The 15,392-nt window shown below is 40.4% G+C and overlaps 2 protein-coding genes across 6 annotated transcripts; one reads left to right on the plus strand and one right to left on the minus strand.

Annotated features, from left to right (window-relative positions):
* The first annotated feature begins 253 nt into the window (after positions 1-253).
* On the plus strand, positions 254-3,861 carry LOC135247343 (L-seryl-tRNA(Sec) kinase-like). Of its 2 annotated transcripts, none has more exons than XM_064320680.1 (6): positions 254-621; positions 818-908; positions 1,287-1,488; positions 1,688-1,763; positions 2,279-2,372; positions 3,523-3,861. In XM_064320680.1, exons 1-6 carry the CDS (start codon positions 412-414, stop codon positions 3,747-3,749), a joined length of 900 nt encoding a protein of 299 aa, XP_064176750.1. In that variant the 5' UTR covers positions 254-411; the 3' UTR covers positions 3,750-3,861. The 2 variants fall into 2 exon arrangements, with proteins under 2 accessions (XP_064176750.1, XP_064176749.1); XM_064320679.1 differs by having other exon boundaries at positions 255-621; positions 818-1,082.
* Positions 3,862-3,980: 119 nt separating this feature from the next.
* Positions 3,981-13,491, minus strand: LOC135247342 (zinc finger protein Pegasus-like). 4 transcript variants are annotated; one of them, XM_064320674.1, is made up of 4 exons: positions 13,090-13,491; positions 11,793-11,982; positions 10,816-11,094; positions 3,981-10,630 (listed from the first exon to the last, which is right to left on the minus strand). In XM_064320674.1, the coding sequence occupies exons 2-4, from the start codon at positions 11,932-11,934 to the stop codon at positions 9,714-9,716; spliced, it is 1,338 nt and encodes a 445-aa protein (XP_064176744.1). In that variant the 5' UTR covers positions 11,935-11,982; positions 13,090-13,491; the 3' UTR covers positions 3,981-9,713. The 4 variants fall into 4 exon arrangements, with proteins under 4 accessions (XP_064176744.1, XP_064176745.1, XP_064176746.1 ...); XM_064320675.1 differs by having other exon boundaries at positions 11,802-11,982; positions 13,090-13,489; XM_064320676.1 differs by having other exon boundaries at positions 10,816-10,998; positions 13,090-13,434.
* Between the last annotated feature and the right edge of the window lie 1,901 nt (positions 13,492-15,392).

Here is a 15,392-nt window from a genome sequence, read left to right on the forward strand (position 1 = left end):
TGATTTGCTGGCGCTAAAACTCTACTTTTATTGCTGTGTTTTAGCGTACTTGACACACTGCTTTATTGTCATGTATCTTTATATAGATATGCGGATACATCTATGTCTGCGTGTGTGTGTGTGTGTGTGTGGAGTTGGTATTCTATGCCAATGTGAGGCCCACACCTACTCGGGAGCTGGTTCTCTATTTAAAACATAAGCCCCTCCTTGTCCTTGACCTGGCCAATCATATTTGTCCAATGTTTCTGAGACTTCCTGTTTACTTCACAACCCGGAAGCTGGGAGTACAGTGCATGTCTGGTTACCGAGCAACCTCCGACCTTGCACTATTTAACACATAACAGAAACATATACTATAACATAACCCATGATACCACAAAGCAGTTGTATTAAAACGATTAAATTTTGCTGATGGATACAGTTTCTGGAGAAATAGATCGTTCTGGGATCTGCTTGTGTGTATTGTGTGGACTACCAGCTGCAGGAAAGTCAACATTGGTTCGGACTCTCCCTAGCTACACTCGAAAGAAGGGATGGAGGATATTTATTTTGTCCTATGATGAAATAATTCCGGAGGAGGCGTACGAGTTGCGAAAAGAGAATGACGCGTTAATGGACACGGTAATAACTTAACGGCTCTGTCATCCTCTCAAGTCGTTTAAGACGGGTTCTTTTGGAAATGTAGGCCTACAGTCATTTACACAAATCTTAGGAGATACTGCGTTTATTTCTGCCTGTTGACATTGTGTGAGCTTGTTATCACTGAACTCGTATTGCACTGTCCCCATTTTGTTCATGTTTACTGTGCATCCCTTAGCAATCTAGCTGGAAGTCATACCGACAAGAAGTGCTGCAGTGTCTGGACGCCTTCCTGCAGAGTCAGAATGCGCCCGTATGTGCGAATAGAGGTGAAGCCTGGGCGAGATTTGAACGGGTTGCACAGGACCAGCAAGTGCTTAAAGCGTCAGATGACTCACTCCGTCAAATGTCGCATATAAAATCCGAGCCACTCTTCGTTCTGCTTGATGATAACTTCTACTATCCCAGCATGAGATACGAAGTGTACCAGCTGGCTAAAAAGCGTACGTCGTTTATATTATATAAAGTGCATATAAACATGTTTTATAATTACATTAATTTAGGTATGTTTAGCTACAAATTCGGGGAAGTACTAGAGTTAGTCGCCTGATTATAACACAGAGCCAAAATGTTCATATTTGTGAGTGTTTCTGAAATGTGGGTAGCTTCAACAAGAGCCTTTTCCTCTCGTTCGTCCTTTGATGCAGACTCTCTAGGCTTCTGCCAGATTTATCTCCGGTGTCCTCTGAACGTCTGCCTTACCAGAAACCGCATGAGGGGCTGCCCCCTGCCTGATGAAGTCATAGTGGAGATGGCAAAGCGCATTGAGCCTCCAAACCCCCTCAAAAACACCTGGGAGCAGAAGAGTCTCACACTGACCAGTACAATCGACTTTTCACAACAGGACATGTATGCGTCATTCAACAATGACAAATTAAAATTGTAATCCAATACTAATTGCTTTGAATGTAATCGGTGAAGGCAACTGCTAAACATGTGGTATCTCTAGTATGTTTTAGTTGTTGTAATTTGTTGTTTTAATTGTTTATTGTTGTAATATGACCAGGCTTTATGTCATGTACTGAATATGTGTTTCTTCCCTAATCAGAGAGCTGCTGATTCAGTTGCTTGGTGCTGCATTGGAGAATCCATTAACGCCAATCCAGGACAACACTGAACAAAAGGCATAACATTTTATGTCTTTAATTAAACTTGCACATATACATATTTGTTAAAAAAATATGGATGTGCGACTATCAGTTATTGACCTACATACGTTAATTATAACATTAACATTTTAGGATATGCTTTTGTCCAGAGTGACTTACACAGTTTAGTTTTACATGTAATCAATTTATACAGCTAAAGCAATTTCAGGATGAGTACCTAACTCAAAGTTACAGTGAGAGTCAAACTCCCAGTTCCCTAACAGTTATTCTACATTGAAATGGAAAGACAGACTAAAATACTAACATGGTTTCACCATGTTAGTATTCTAGTCTGTCTTGAAGAAACCAAAGCATTCCATTTCACTAATATAGAAATTTTAAAGGTATTCATTTGTACATTGTGAAGTTATAAAGTTATAAAATGGCAAGTTGGTTTTCTTTTTAGCTTCTGCCCTTCTAATGTCTTAATCAGCCTGTGTTGTCACTCAAAGCACAGTTAAACACAATAGAGCCTGTTCTCTGTGCTACAGGAGGCCGACCGGCAGAGCTGTGCCTCCAGTATCGTGCACCAGGCTGACCAGGCCTGTCGGCGCCTCGTCTCCCAGGCCATGAGGGATGCCAAAGGTAAGCCTCACTCTAGTCCCGGGGCCAAGTCGGGCCCAGACCACCAAACCAGAGCAAAAGAAGGGCCCATGATTTGTTCCCAGCAAAGTGTGTCATGAATGAACATTATGACAGAAAAGGGAGAGAGGTGAAAATCATAGGAGAGATGAATTGATTCATAGAGTACTCATTTTATAACCATGGCTCTGGAGGCACCCTGCATCCACTGGTTTTTTTTTGCAGGAATTGATCAAAAGGTTCAAATCAGCTTTGAACCTTTCAAAGCAGGAGCGGTATGAAGTAGTGAATCATGGCCTTTACTGAAACAAAATTGATATTATAGTGCTCTGCCTTGACTCCATCTCTTGCAAAGCCACCTAATTGAAATTATTAAATTGCCATATAATTTAGGATGTTCACCTCTCAGTATACTCATTTTTAACTAATTGGAGTAGTAGAGTGGTAAATTGGATAAACTATTCAATCTGTTTAAAAGCAGATGAAATAAACTGCTTTAAGAGAGAGGTTTTTATTATTTTTATTTCAGTTTTAGTGTATGTTTTGTGTATGTATAGCCCAGAAAGTTTTTGTGTGCAATGCAGGATGTTTTAGATACCAAAGCCTCAGACAACCTGGCAGCTCTACAGTGTTGGATATCGGGGCATTTGGGAGTTTGTGGTGTAAAGAAGATAAATACATTTCAGGTAACTCCAAAGCAGATTTTACAGTGACATTGTGTTTTCAGAAGTTATGGTTGTGCCAGATGTGTTGAGCAAAGTTACATGGCCATAATTGTTGTCCTAATAAGGCATAACTGAACAAGCTGCTTTGGAGTTGCTTGTAAGTATAATTTCTTACTTTAGACGAAAACCCCCAAATGCTTTGATACCTGCCATTATAAAGCTGGCAGGGTGTCAGGAACTTCTTAATTATATAAGCTGCTGCCATAAGATGTCATTGTACAGTAAATTGAGTCGTTCTGTGCAGTGATTGTACACATATTTCTACAAGCATTTCAGGGGGTTGGAATGTTTAAACCCACATTATAGAATATATACTGTATATACCACACGTAATTTTGAGTAGTTATTAATTTCAAGGTTTAAAAATGGTGATTTGTTAATGCACCACATTCAGCTGACTGTAAAATTCTACATCTTCCCATTCGCAGAATGTAAATGGACTGCAAGTAACATGAAGAGTCTAGCTGCCGAGCTAAACCAGCTGAAGACAAAATTCCTGGAAGACCTACGAAAACAGGTTCTCCAAGGCTATCCCATCTGCCCTGGGGAGACCATAAATGTAGAGCTGGTGGTGAGCAGAGCAGTTTCTGTATTTGACCAGGAGAAAAATTACATAATGAGAAAATATTCCACAGAACCTGTGAAACACCTATGAAGTTGTTTGAATAGTATGTCTCATATCCCCGACTCCCTCAGAAATCAGAGTATTTTTGTATTACATTATATTAAAATACACTTGTAATTTCATAAAGTGGATTTTTCTGTCATGCTATTTTATTTTATGGTTTCAATCAATCTTGAATGTGCACTGTGTAAGAGCTGTCTTCCTATATCATGTAATAAATGGTTGTGTATGTTGCGTTTAAAACAGCAAACGGAAAACAGATCAGTTAGAAAGTTGTTTACTTGGGATGTACAAAACGCAGAGCTCTGTTTTTAAAAGACATTAGTTCAGGTTACTCGAACACAAGTTGTGTTTTTACATGTACAATATATTTAGCACAGCATGATTTGCAGCGAGTGTTGTTCCCAGAGCAAACCACAAAAGCTACCCGTTTTCCTCTTTGCCAGATTTTTTTTTTGTGTGTTTTTGCAGTGGGAACAGCAGCTACATTTCAAAATCGTGTTACGCATACACACACAACATTCTACATATCAAAACACTAGCAAAGGTTTACTCATGACAGTACAGTCTCAAAAGTGACACTTCACTTCCAGGCAAAATAAAAGTCTCTTGATGAAAGTACACATCTGCACGTTACAAATAAACAAATCTCTATGCTCTCTTGAATGCAATGCACATATCTGTGTTCCATCCATTTGTTAAAAGTTAACAGCCACTATGATGTTCTACTTCAAACTGAATCAGCACACGCTGGTTAGACAAAATTCTAAAATCAGAACACTTAGGAAAACCTGAAAACATGGTGATGACAACTTTTCTTTCTTCTTTTTTTTTTCACCAAGTAATAAAAGTCTGTTTATTTACATTGTATTTACTTAGACTCAAGGCAAGGAATAAGAATAATCTCAGTCTTAGTACTGGTAATAAAGCACAAAGGCTGCCTTTGCTGAATTTGCTATTAAATAATAAAGGCCCTTTTGTAAAGGTGTGTTTACAACATTCAAACTGGTGAAACAGCCGTAAAACTAAATAAATATACATAAATTGCAATCATTCTATCACTGCATCCTTCATAGTTGCAACATCGAACAGGTTTCCTTTTACAAAGTACAGCATTTAGAGTATCAAATGATGTATGATTAATCCTATTAAAACAGATTTCCTTAAATCTTATATATCATGATGTGCAAGTTATTTAAAGGCTATCAGCTTTACAGTAGCTATCAGAAGGTATGGATGTTCACACATCACTGTGTAAACACTGGGCGTAAGGTATCACTGTTAAGAACTAGAGTTATTTTATGATTTACCTTGAATTCAATTAGAATTGGAGGGTTATTTAGCTTTTTCTGTAAAAAATATTTGAAGTTTTGGTTTGTGTGCATTTGGCTAGTTGACTAGCTGGCTCAAGTCAGATTTCCCCAAATATATTTTTCAGGTTATGCTGAATCCTAATCAGTACACCTTTCTTGCAAGACTGTGCTAATATGAATCTACACTTGATTTTTCCAAGAAAAACAAATGTTCTGTTGTCTTGTTCGAGAGGGAGCGAAATATTGAAGTTGTTAACTCAGTATAAGTACAGTTCTCAGACTTCCAGTAACATAAAGAGCAACAAACACTGACCTTATTGTTTTTTCTCTTTCCAGAGCATAAAAAAACAGAAACATGCTCATGGACAATCAACACAAAACAAATTCTTCAGGGATTAATCTTGCAAGAAAAGCAGACTGGCAAGGATATATAATAACCAGAAAGCACAAACGACCTGAACAGAAGTCTAGAACAACAGATAAATCCAAAAAAAACCTTGGATATCCACTCAGGAAAAACCAAGCACTTCAGGCCACTCTTGAAGTGGAACACCCAGCTAAAGAGCTAGCTCTTGATGCAGGGACAAACCCCACAATCCAGAATCAAATACTCAACTGTGGCCAGGATAATGGACCAACAGTCATGAATAGAAGGATAAAATCTTTAGGCTTTTATCTCAATACACTGCTCTTCAAAAATATTTAAGGCAAGAAAACACTTAACACACAAATTTCTTTTGGAGTTTGCTCTGATCATAATTTGACCGTTGATAACTTGCATTTGGGAAAAGAAAATGCTTTTAAAGGTGCAGAAGGCTACTTTTTTCAATAATTTACCACTAAATGACCATGATAAATTTGCAGCTAACAGAATGAGATTTGGTGGGAGAAGCACCTTAGGTCTTCTTTGAGTCTTCTAAATTAGAATTTTTAAATGGCTCTGTTTGGGTGGTATCGTTGTTTGTAAACAAAATTATATCACTACAAGTGACTACTTTTGGGTTGTGATAGAAACCCACAAAATCTTGCTGGTCCAAATGTTCAGAAGTACAATCACAATCACAGACAGTGTATGGCAGCAACCAATCTAGTTAGACATCCATGTTAGCTACCTAATTTAGTTCATAAATTTAGCTGCAAACCCAACTTTAAAAGCCAACATCAGTCTCAGAAACTTCATTTACAAATGAATAATGTTGGATATCAAAAGGTGGTAACTAATTAGCTATTGATCAAAATGATAAACAGAAAAGTACATGTATGGCATTAGGCAAATATTTTTTATTTAGTTTTTTTTTTTTTTTTTTTTCCCCCTGTGGGTGTTTCTCTAACATTACTATTCTTACGTAAATGCAATAATTGCTTTGTCATGAAGACAGGTAGTTTCCGTGGCTATCAATCAGTTGATCACTTGTATTATTGAAATCGATAAACTATTATAGGATTGTATTGGCTGTTTTGCTAATGTATGTAATATTCTGCTAGCATTCTAGTTTGCATAATCTGTTTCAAACTAAACAATTTACATCTCAAGTGGCATTACACAAAAGACAGTAACTGATGTATAATAGGTAATTCAATCAGGTAAAAACATGACTTTTGACAGATAAAACGTAAAGGCTAACTTGTTACCTAGATGGAAAACATTCAACATCTCATCACTGAATTGCAAAGCAGCTGATATTGCTGTTTTATAAATCCTGCTAATGTTCCTTGCTACTTCAGGAAGGCAGCTACACAGCCTGTCAGGTTGCCAAGCATGGATCACTCACTCTGCAACAGGACCAGCATGGGGTATCACCAAATAATATCCGCATTTTCGGTGTGTGTTTTCCCATAGTCTCTCCCATTGCATTTTTGTTTACATTTGAACGTTGATGTAATTATCATTTGTTGCCACTAGGGTGAAAACTTGCATATTGCACCATTAAATAGCAAGATGATTTTAAAAATATGGTACTTAAGATTTAAGGAATATCTGCACCAACTACAAAGTCTCCTTAGCAGGTCATTTTGTTACAAACAAAAGATTATTATGTCTTGAATCTGTCTGATAATATAATAATGAGTAAACACCTTTACAAAAAGTTTATTCCCATAAACATATAACTAGACATATAACTGGTAAATAAAAATAAAAAATGTTTTGAACAACAACTGAAAAATACTGACAGTTATCGCTTTTTTTAAATAAAAAAAAGTGTGGTTATCCAGTAACCAACAGCTAAACTGATGTTTGGGGATATTAAATACAAAATTTTAAATCTACCCTAATTTCAGCTTGTATTAGGTCACTGAAGGTTCACAGATATGTTCACACATCTGCTTCAGTAAAATCCTCTTATCATAAACGTACCACCAAAAAAAAAATTTGGTAATATGTACACACACCAGACCCTAACATGAATAGCTTTAGAGGGCTGTATATTTCAAATAAAATAAAAAAGCTGACTGTATTAATTAGTGTACACGGTACCTGATATCACCACATCTCTACAAAGTATAACATAGTCCAATCTTTCGTTTTTCTCCAGAAATAAAACATTACATATGTGAATTATTGGTACAAACCAGTATAAGAACTGATAACAAACATACTTGTTAAAATGTGCAACTCATTATAAATACTCAAACATATGCACAATTGTTAAACTGCTGATTGTAAAGAACACTACTGTGATTCCATAGAGGTGCTACAATGCTATTAAAATATGCTATTTAAAAAAATACTTTTAAAAGGTTTAGAATACTTTGGCCTTGAAATGATGAGAGTAATTCAAGTTCTTAAAGGCTTAGTTTTGTGTTATGTTCCTTGGCTAGCTTTAAAATGTTGAATTACTTGGCTCACACCATACATCCTGTGATTGTTAATATGGGACACGTGATAATGGAATCATCTTTAAAAAAGTCCAAAATGAAGGGAGTTTTATTATGAAATGTACTGCAGAACAAAACACTAAAGTGCTACCAAGCAACTTCAAAAAGGCAATATTATTGGCACCTTAGTCAGTTCTCCAACCTTGTGCAGCAGAAACTGGAGTCATTTATATGTAACCTTGAAGATGAACACTCCCAAGACTAGACTCTTTTCAAAATATTTAGTAAAATTCCAAATATGATAGTATTTTTTACTCAGGAATAAGTCAATGCATTTTCAGGGAGTGTACATTTGTTAGCTAATACAGAGCTAGCTTTAGCCAGTCGCATGGTCCTACAGAGGGAAAACTAAGTCTTTCACCTTGACTGACATATGTTAAATATACGTCAATAAAGATATCCAATTATATCTTTGCGACATGGGAAACGCTGATGGATGTTCAGGGAATGTTTATCGCTTACCGAGAGGTTGGTTCAGGCTGACATGACCCCACATGGTGGGGGAGGGGAACTAGTTTCTTTGCTTTAACGTGGTCAAACAGTTAATGCACAATTCCAACTATTTTCATGTCTAATCACCTAGCTTCAGCATACATTCACTTGTAAAAAATAAGAAATAAAAAATAAAAAAACTGATTTGAGACTTGATTTGAGACATTCCTGTAGAAATGTGTCCATGAACAATTGAATTTAATTCAGGGATTTAATTCTCCATAATTAAATGTATCCATCTCTGGACATGAAAACTCCATTGTCCAGAAAGATGAATGAGTGTTTCGTGTTTGTTGTGCTAAAACCAGATAAATCTGGTGATTCTTGTCAAATGTGTACTTGACCACCACGTTCATGCAAAACAACTTATGAAATTGCCTATGAAAGTAACATTTAGGCCTAACTCTGAGGCCCAGTTTCACAGGCACAGATTAAACTTAGTCCTGGAATTAATTTGAGTTTTGTACAAAGAATCTCCATTTAAAATTGAATTTAGCCTAGGACTAGACTTAATCTCCAACTGTGAAACTGATCCCCACAAATCTCTTGCTGTCAGTCATAACATATGTATCCCGAATGGGGTTAACAAGATCAGTCTCAACATTGTTAAACAGCTTCTTAGTGAGTATATGTAAAATGTGTTACTGTAAATTCCTATGTGATGTTCGCTTCCATAATGCAACAGGTGATTAGAAATGCACTCTCGTGATTGGGTGTGCTCACGCCAGTGAGGCAGTGAGGTCACGGGCCACTCCGGTATAGGTACTGTGCTTTGTGCTACTCAGTCAGGCTACATCTTAAAGACTGGAGACAAACGTTCGTGTCACGAGAGCCACTTTAACAGTCGGTTATTCTGTAATGGTTTCTTTCGATTGGATGTCAGGAACAACAATCGTAGTCATTACCAGCGGGAGCGTGGGACTGTTTAAAGTACACACTGTGCTTAGTAACGCTATTCCCTCAACACAGTCATTTTAGACGATACATACCCGTGGCTGAAGGTTACCGGATAGGGCCGAGGATAATGTTAAGTTTCCCTATTCTTTCACCCGACTTCCTCATCAACAAATAGCTTCCCGGATTTAAAACCACAACAGGCTGAGGCTGTTTTTCTGAAGAAATAGTCTGTTTCTCTAAGATATAAAAAAATGAGGAAATGTTTTGTTTCACTTCCCGCACTAAACCCTGAATAGAACCAAATCTCCCAATTTAAAAAAAAGTTAAAAACAATAAGTTAAGCTTCTTTTCTTTTAAAAAACTAAAACAAAACAAAAACGCAGCGGTTACTCGGTTCCTCTCTGACTCGGTGCAATCACTGTTTATGCTGCCCCCGAGCAAAGTGGCAGGCGAAGTCGTACTTGTTTCTGCACTTGCAGCCGCAGATATTGCACTGGAAGGGGTTCTCGTAGCCGTGGCAGCCCATGTGGATGGTGTAGAGGATGTTGTCGGCGAAGTAGGTGTCGCAGTGCTGGCAGCTGTTCAGCAGCTGGGGGTCGTGCGAGGGCGGGGCGGGCGCGGGGGTGCTGGGCTGGCTGTTGCTGACGCTGGGCGTGCTGGTGCGCCCGCTGTGCTCGCTGCTGGGCCCCGCCGCGGGGCTGTAGTTCCTGTGCCCCGGGGGGCGGGGCTCCGGCGTGGTGGGCGTGGAGGCCCGGGCCCCGCCCCCGGACGCCGCCGACGCGGGGCCGCCGACGCCCGGCGGCTGGACCAGGAAGGGCTTCTCGTCCCGGCAGGACATCCCGTCGGGGGAGGCGGGGGCCTGGGCCTCGGGGGGGAGGCTGGCCAGCTGCCCCGCCAGGGTGGACAGCTGGTTGAGCGGGTTGTCGGCCAGCGCCTCGTGGGCGTCCCGGGGCTTGGCCATGCTCTCGTAGGCCTCCGGGTGCAGGTGGGGCAGCTCGTGGGAGAAGTCGCTCAGGTAGTCGGGCTTCTGCACCACCATGGAGGGCGGGCTGAAGTTGATGAGGAGCCGCCGCCCGTAGCCCAGCGAGCCCGACTTCTTCTGCAGGACGCTCAGCATCTTCTTGTTGGAGAGCGAGGAGCGCGCGCCCTTCATGGGCAGCAGCTTGTGGCGGCGCCGCCGGTGGTGCGACAGGTTGCTGCGGTCGCTGCAGCGGAAGGAGCACAGCTCACACTTGTAGGGCTTCTCGCCCGTGTGCGAGCGCATGTGGGCCTCCAGGTGGCGCTCGTACGCCGAGGCGAAGGGGCACAGGTGACACCTGTGGGGCTTCTCTCCTGTTTTTTCAGCCGGCCGGGAGAGAAGGGAGAGCGTTAGGGGCGGCGCGCCGATGCTAGCTCAGGTTATCAAAGTGACGTCATTCACAACAGCACACGACAAAAAGGACTGCGTCCGCAGAGGGATTTGCCACTGTCAGAATTACACTGTACTGGTACTGAAAGCCGAGCCTGTACCCTGTTACCTGTGTGGATTCGGATGTGTTCAATAAGCCGTGCTGTGCCCTTGCTGGCGTAGTTACAGTACCGGCACTTGAGCTTTCCGTCGTACGTCCTCTCGAAGCCGTCCACCAGCATCCCTGAGCCGTCGTCCAGGGACACCTCCACGGATGGGTGGTCCAGCCCATTCTGGTCGTTCTCTGTACCGGCTGCCGGTAAATAGAACATAGGTCTGTACTCTACACTGGCACTATCACCTTCATATCCATCCTCTGACTGCACTCCCACAGGATTTGACTGCAGACCTGGAACATAACGCCACTCATATGTGATGCTGAAGATGACAGTTTCTGACACGGCAAGTTTCAACACCTAAAATCATTCCAACCACACTGAGATTTGTCCTCACAAGGACAGTTCACTGTCTAATTAATTTATTTATTTTCTATATTACTTCAATTTTAGTGTAGGATCTTGGAGATATATACATTTCTAACAACTGCCAGATTGAATGGCTCATATAGGGGCAATTGTGGGTTATTTTAAAACAAGACACCACAATTCAAGTAACTCCTAAGTAACTTGTACAGCACTGTTCTGTCTCCAGATGTCATGTGTGTAATTACCTGATTAGTATTATTATTTCTAATGGTGGTAATTTATTCAATCTTTCATAGGTGCCAAAAGCCATTGACACAATTACATTCAGAAGAACTCTTGCATGAATAAACATAAAGCAGGCTGGTTGAAAATAAATGTGAAACTAACACAAATGCACTTCTTATTTATAATAACAAAAAATTACACTTTATTGTTGAGGAATACAATGATCATACAACTTTATATCAGCCAAATATACTGGAAAGGGATAACATTTTTCAAACTTAGGTGAAACTCAAACACCTACAGCATGCGTTATAGTCATTTTTAAATGCATACACATTCATAATCCCTACTTTTGCATGAATGTAAGTTTTACAGAAGAAGCCATAGTGTTGCTCACATGTCTCACCTCCTTGGAGCACTTCTGGGTCTTTATCGCCACCCACAGAACCTGAGATCATGTTGACGTGGTGCGTTTGCTGCGTCAAATACTCCTGGAAATCCTTCACGAAATCCAGCGGTTCCGGCTTTTTCTCCCCCATTTTTCTATCAAGGCACGCTCTCTTTCCGTTTCCTATCTGGTGCCACACCTACCGACAAATACAGCATCAGGGCAATTCCAGCTAAACAGTCACATGGCCGTTGGAAATTCAAACTAAAAATAAAGCTGAAAATAATAGCTAAAAATATTATAAATTAATATCGCATGACAAAATATGTTTGTGGCAAGCACATTCTTTCAATGCATTTAACAAGGTCGTTTTCTTCGACATTTTCCAGATCAAGTGTCAGCAACTCTCAACGTAATTTGTTGTTTTTGTAGTACTATAAATAACGACATCGCTTTGCAAGTGAAATATGTTAACTTTCTGGTTATGCTTTCATGCAATATATATATATATATATATATTTTTTTTTTTTAACTTCCGAAATATGAGGCCACGCTAACTTTTAGATCTATCCCATGGCCTGCTACCTGTTCAGAACCACACACTCCGCAACTGTAGGCTACGTGGCGTTAGTTAGTTTGATCTGAAAAGAGTGAATCGGATTTATAACATTAGACTAGCGAAACCACAGTCTTATCCTTATGATTCACATTATAAGCACGCTTTTCAACAGAAATTGATTTATTATTCTATACGTTGTTAAAATAGCAATGCAAGCTTGCAGTTTCAAAATAACGTCAGCGAAATATACAATTTGTCACCTGGCGGTATAATAAACAGTACAAGAAATAGGTAGTTTAAAACTCATTAAAACAATTTAGGTAACTAAAGTTGCTCGATATTTCTTCTGCTAGCAACGGAACAATCAGCAGGTTTGAGTGGGACACCTCGACAGTTAGCCACCTAACAAGTTCATATCCAAGTTAGTAAAATGCCTGGCAAGTCATTAACCTGAGTTTTAACTATCGAGATTATCGTCTACATCGCCTTATTACGTTGCTTTCAATATAGCCGTGGAGTGCCGAGTGGCACTTTGCTTGCGACGAGTGTTGCCAACTGTTAGCTAACCATCATCGACAGATATTCAAGGTAGTAGTGGTAGAAAAGCTCACTGTAAAATAGCCATTTAGATCGGCGAATAAAACTACACACCCAACATTAGCTAGATATCAAAATCCTTACGGTTTGCAAATTAGCCCGTTATTAATCTAATATGTGTACAAATGCAGTCATTTACGTTAACGTTACCTTCTAGTAATTCAGTGTTTACACTCCAAGGCAGCTCTCAGCATCACTAACGACACGACCACAGTTATCCGCTGAAATCCAGGATTTTTCCATATAGCTAGCTGGTAAAGACTCAAAAATCCAGTATGGCCTGCGTACAACAATATCTCCTGCTGTCTAAAATAGAAATACACGATTTTTGTTGAAGTAGCTAGCACTGGCTATGTTTCCTTGGGTTTTAGCTAGCCACCTCATAAACACAAAGGGGGAAAAAAACCGTTTGGTCTCCTGGGGTAAAAGGTCAGCGCAACAGCAAAATAGTTCCGGTTGCCGAAGCATGTGTCTGCGAAAAAGCGTTCCTGGCAAGAAGGTTATTTTTTAAAGATAAATACATTGATTGACAATACCGATTAGGAACGTTAAATATTTACACAAAAAAAAAAGAAACCGAGGGGCGACCGATCCACATGCTGTACTCGTGGATTGGTACGAAAATTATTATTTTCAATTAACAAAACACATCGACATTCGAATAATTTACTTGGCCGCTTTATTATTATTATTATTATTATTATTATTATTATTATTATTATTATTATTATTATTATTATTACATGTGAGAAATATATGCTTTCCTGTTAAATAATTTAAGTGATGCATTGTTTCCTAGCTTGACCATAGGACCATAGTGCACCCCTTTTCACACCCCTTCGTCAGCTGCAAAAGGTCCGCGCCAAGGCCTGTCCCTCGCGTCTGCATGCAAGATGAAGGGCTTTGCTGGGTCCACCAGAGCAAACACTGTGCTGTGCTGTGCTGTGGTCAGGGCAGTGCATAGGCGGGTGATGGACTGCTAGAACTCTGTGGACCAATGGAACTTGTTGTTCTTCCCTGTCAGGGCAGGCAGAAAAGCTGTGGTGCTGCCAAAGTCCATGTTGAAACGCTTGTGGTGGGAGGCCAGCACCAGGAAGTGGTGAACCTCTTTCCAGTATGAGAGGTGGGCCAGTTTCTCACTATCTCCACTTGGTTGGATCAATGACGACCCAGTCCTTCCCCAAAACGTGGCCTAGGAAGCTGGTCTCCCTGTGGAACAGCAGACTCAAGGGAGGTTTGAGGTTGGCCTTGCTGAATTGCTGCAGCTCTACATCAAACCTGGAGGCGTGGAACAGGAGATTGTCTAGGTACACGACACTGCAGCTGGTATGTCCATTAGGACCAGGTCCATCAGTCATTCAAATGTCACTGTCACTTGATGTTCAATTCCCATAGGCCCCTCCCTGATGGTAAAGGCCATTTTGGGACAGGCTGCTGCTGTGCAAGGGACCTGAAGCAGGTGGTGCCCCTATGCTGTTCAGGGTGTCATCCATGCCAGGGAGGGGCTGAGCCTTTTCTGGTGACTGCATAAAGCTGCCTGTGGCTGTAACCCATGCAGAGTCATCCTTCTGCACCAGCGCTGCAAGGGAGGCCCAGGGACTTTCAGATAGGTAGGATCACACCCGTCGCTAACAATCTCCCATATCTTTGCCTCTGCTCTCTTTGCTATGCCAGGGGAAGCTGCCAGGCTCACTGTCTGATGAGGAGAGGTGAGATGATGTCGATGTTTTGCTGGGTGGCGTGGATCTGCATGCTCTTGCTGTCTTTGGCTGCAAGCAGATATCAGAACTCAGCCAAGAGAGCTGCTACTGCTACTGGGCATTGCAAGAAGCAATATTGTAAGTTTGTTAATTGTACAACCAGTAAACTTTAAAAGCTGGTAATGAAGTAATGTGCTTACGATTACTCCCCATGTTCTTAGCCAAACAGCAACTAATTATGTGTAGGAAGCAAACTTGTTATAATTACCCATTTCACAAACAATTCAATTAAATAGAGTTTCATGATAAAATGCAATTCAATCTATATTCAGGCTGTATCAGTGAAGTCACTTGATCAGTTTTGACCAGTGGCATTCTGAGCTACTGAGGCATCAGGGTATAGATAGGGACAACAGATTGGAGACAGGGCTCTGTAGGAAAAGAGGGTTTACATACAGTGGCTTTAATCTAAAATAAGTGAATGTGTAATATGTGTTTGCTTAACATTTATTCAAATTAACTGTGTTCCTGTTTTTGTGACTGTTTCTTTAAGACTGCATTAGAAAATTAAGACACTCATCAGCTGGTAGATGTACAAACTATATATGGAGGCCTTTCTCTGTCATTTCTTTTCACACTGAAGAATACTTAACGCTGAAAAGTCAGTATTTAGTCCTCAATTAAAAAGTCGCTAATGCGAATTAAAGGCATCTTTTGGAGAGCAGGTTTCTATTAGGCTACAAAAAGGTATTA

This window comes from Anguilla rostrata, chromosome 2 (assembly GCF_018555375.3).
Source record: "Anguilla rostrata isolate EN2019 chromosome 2, ASM1855537v3, whole genome shotgun sequence".
NCBI lineage: Eukaryota > Metazoa > Chordata > Actinopteri > Anguilliformes > Anguillidae > Anguilla > Anguilla rostrata.

Excerpts from the sequence above, each read along its gene's own strand:
- LOC135247343 (XM_064320679.1), top strand. The coding sequence starts at position 412 with ATGGATACAGTTTCTGGAGAAATAGATCGTTCTGGGATCTGCTTGTGT. Across the intron at positions 622-817 it reads ATGACGCGTTAATGGACACG|CAATCTAGCTGGAAGTCATA; the intron begins GTAATAACTTAA and ends TGCATCCCTTAG. Across the intron at positions 1,764-2,278 it reads AGGACAACACTGAACAAAAG|GAGGCCGACCGGCAGAGCTG; the intron begins GCATAACATTTT and ends TCTGTGCTACAG.
- LOC135247342 (XM_064320674.1), bottom strand. The coding sequence starts at position 11,934 with ATGGGGGAGAAAAAGCCGGAACCGCTGGATTTCGTGAAGGATTTCCAG. Across the intron at positions 11,095-11,792 it reads GCTCCAAGGAGGTGAGACAT|GTCTGCAGTCAAATCCTGTG; the intron begins GTGAGCAACACT and ends GTTATGTTCCAG. Across the intron at positions 10,631-10,815 it reads ACACATCCGAATCCACACAG|GAGAGAAGCCCCACAGGTGT; the intron begins GTAACAGGGTAC and ends CTGAAAAAACAG.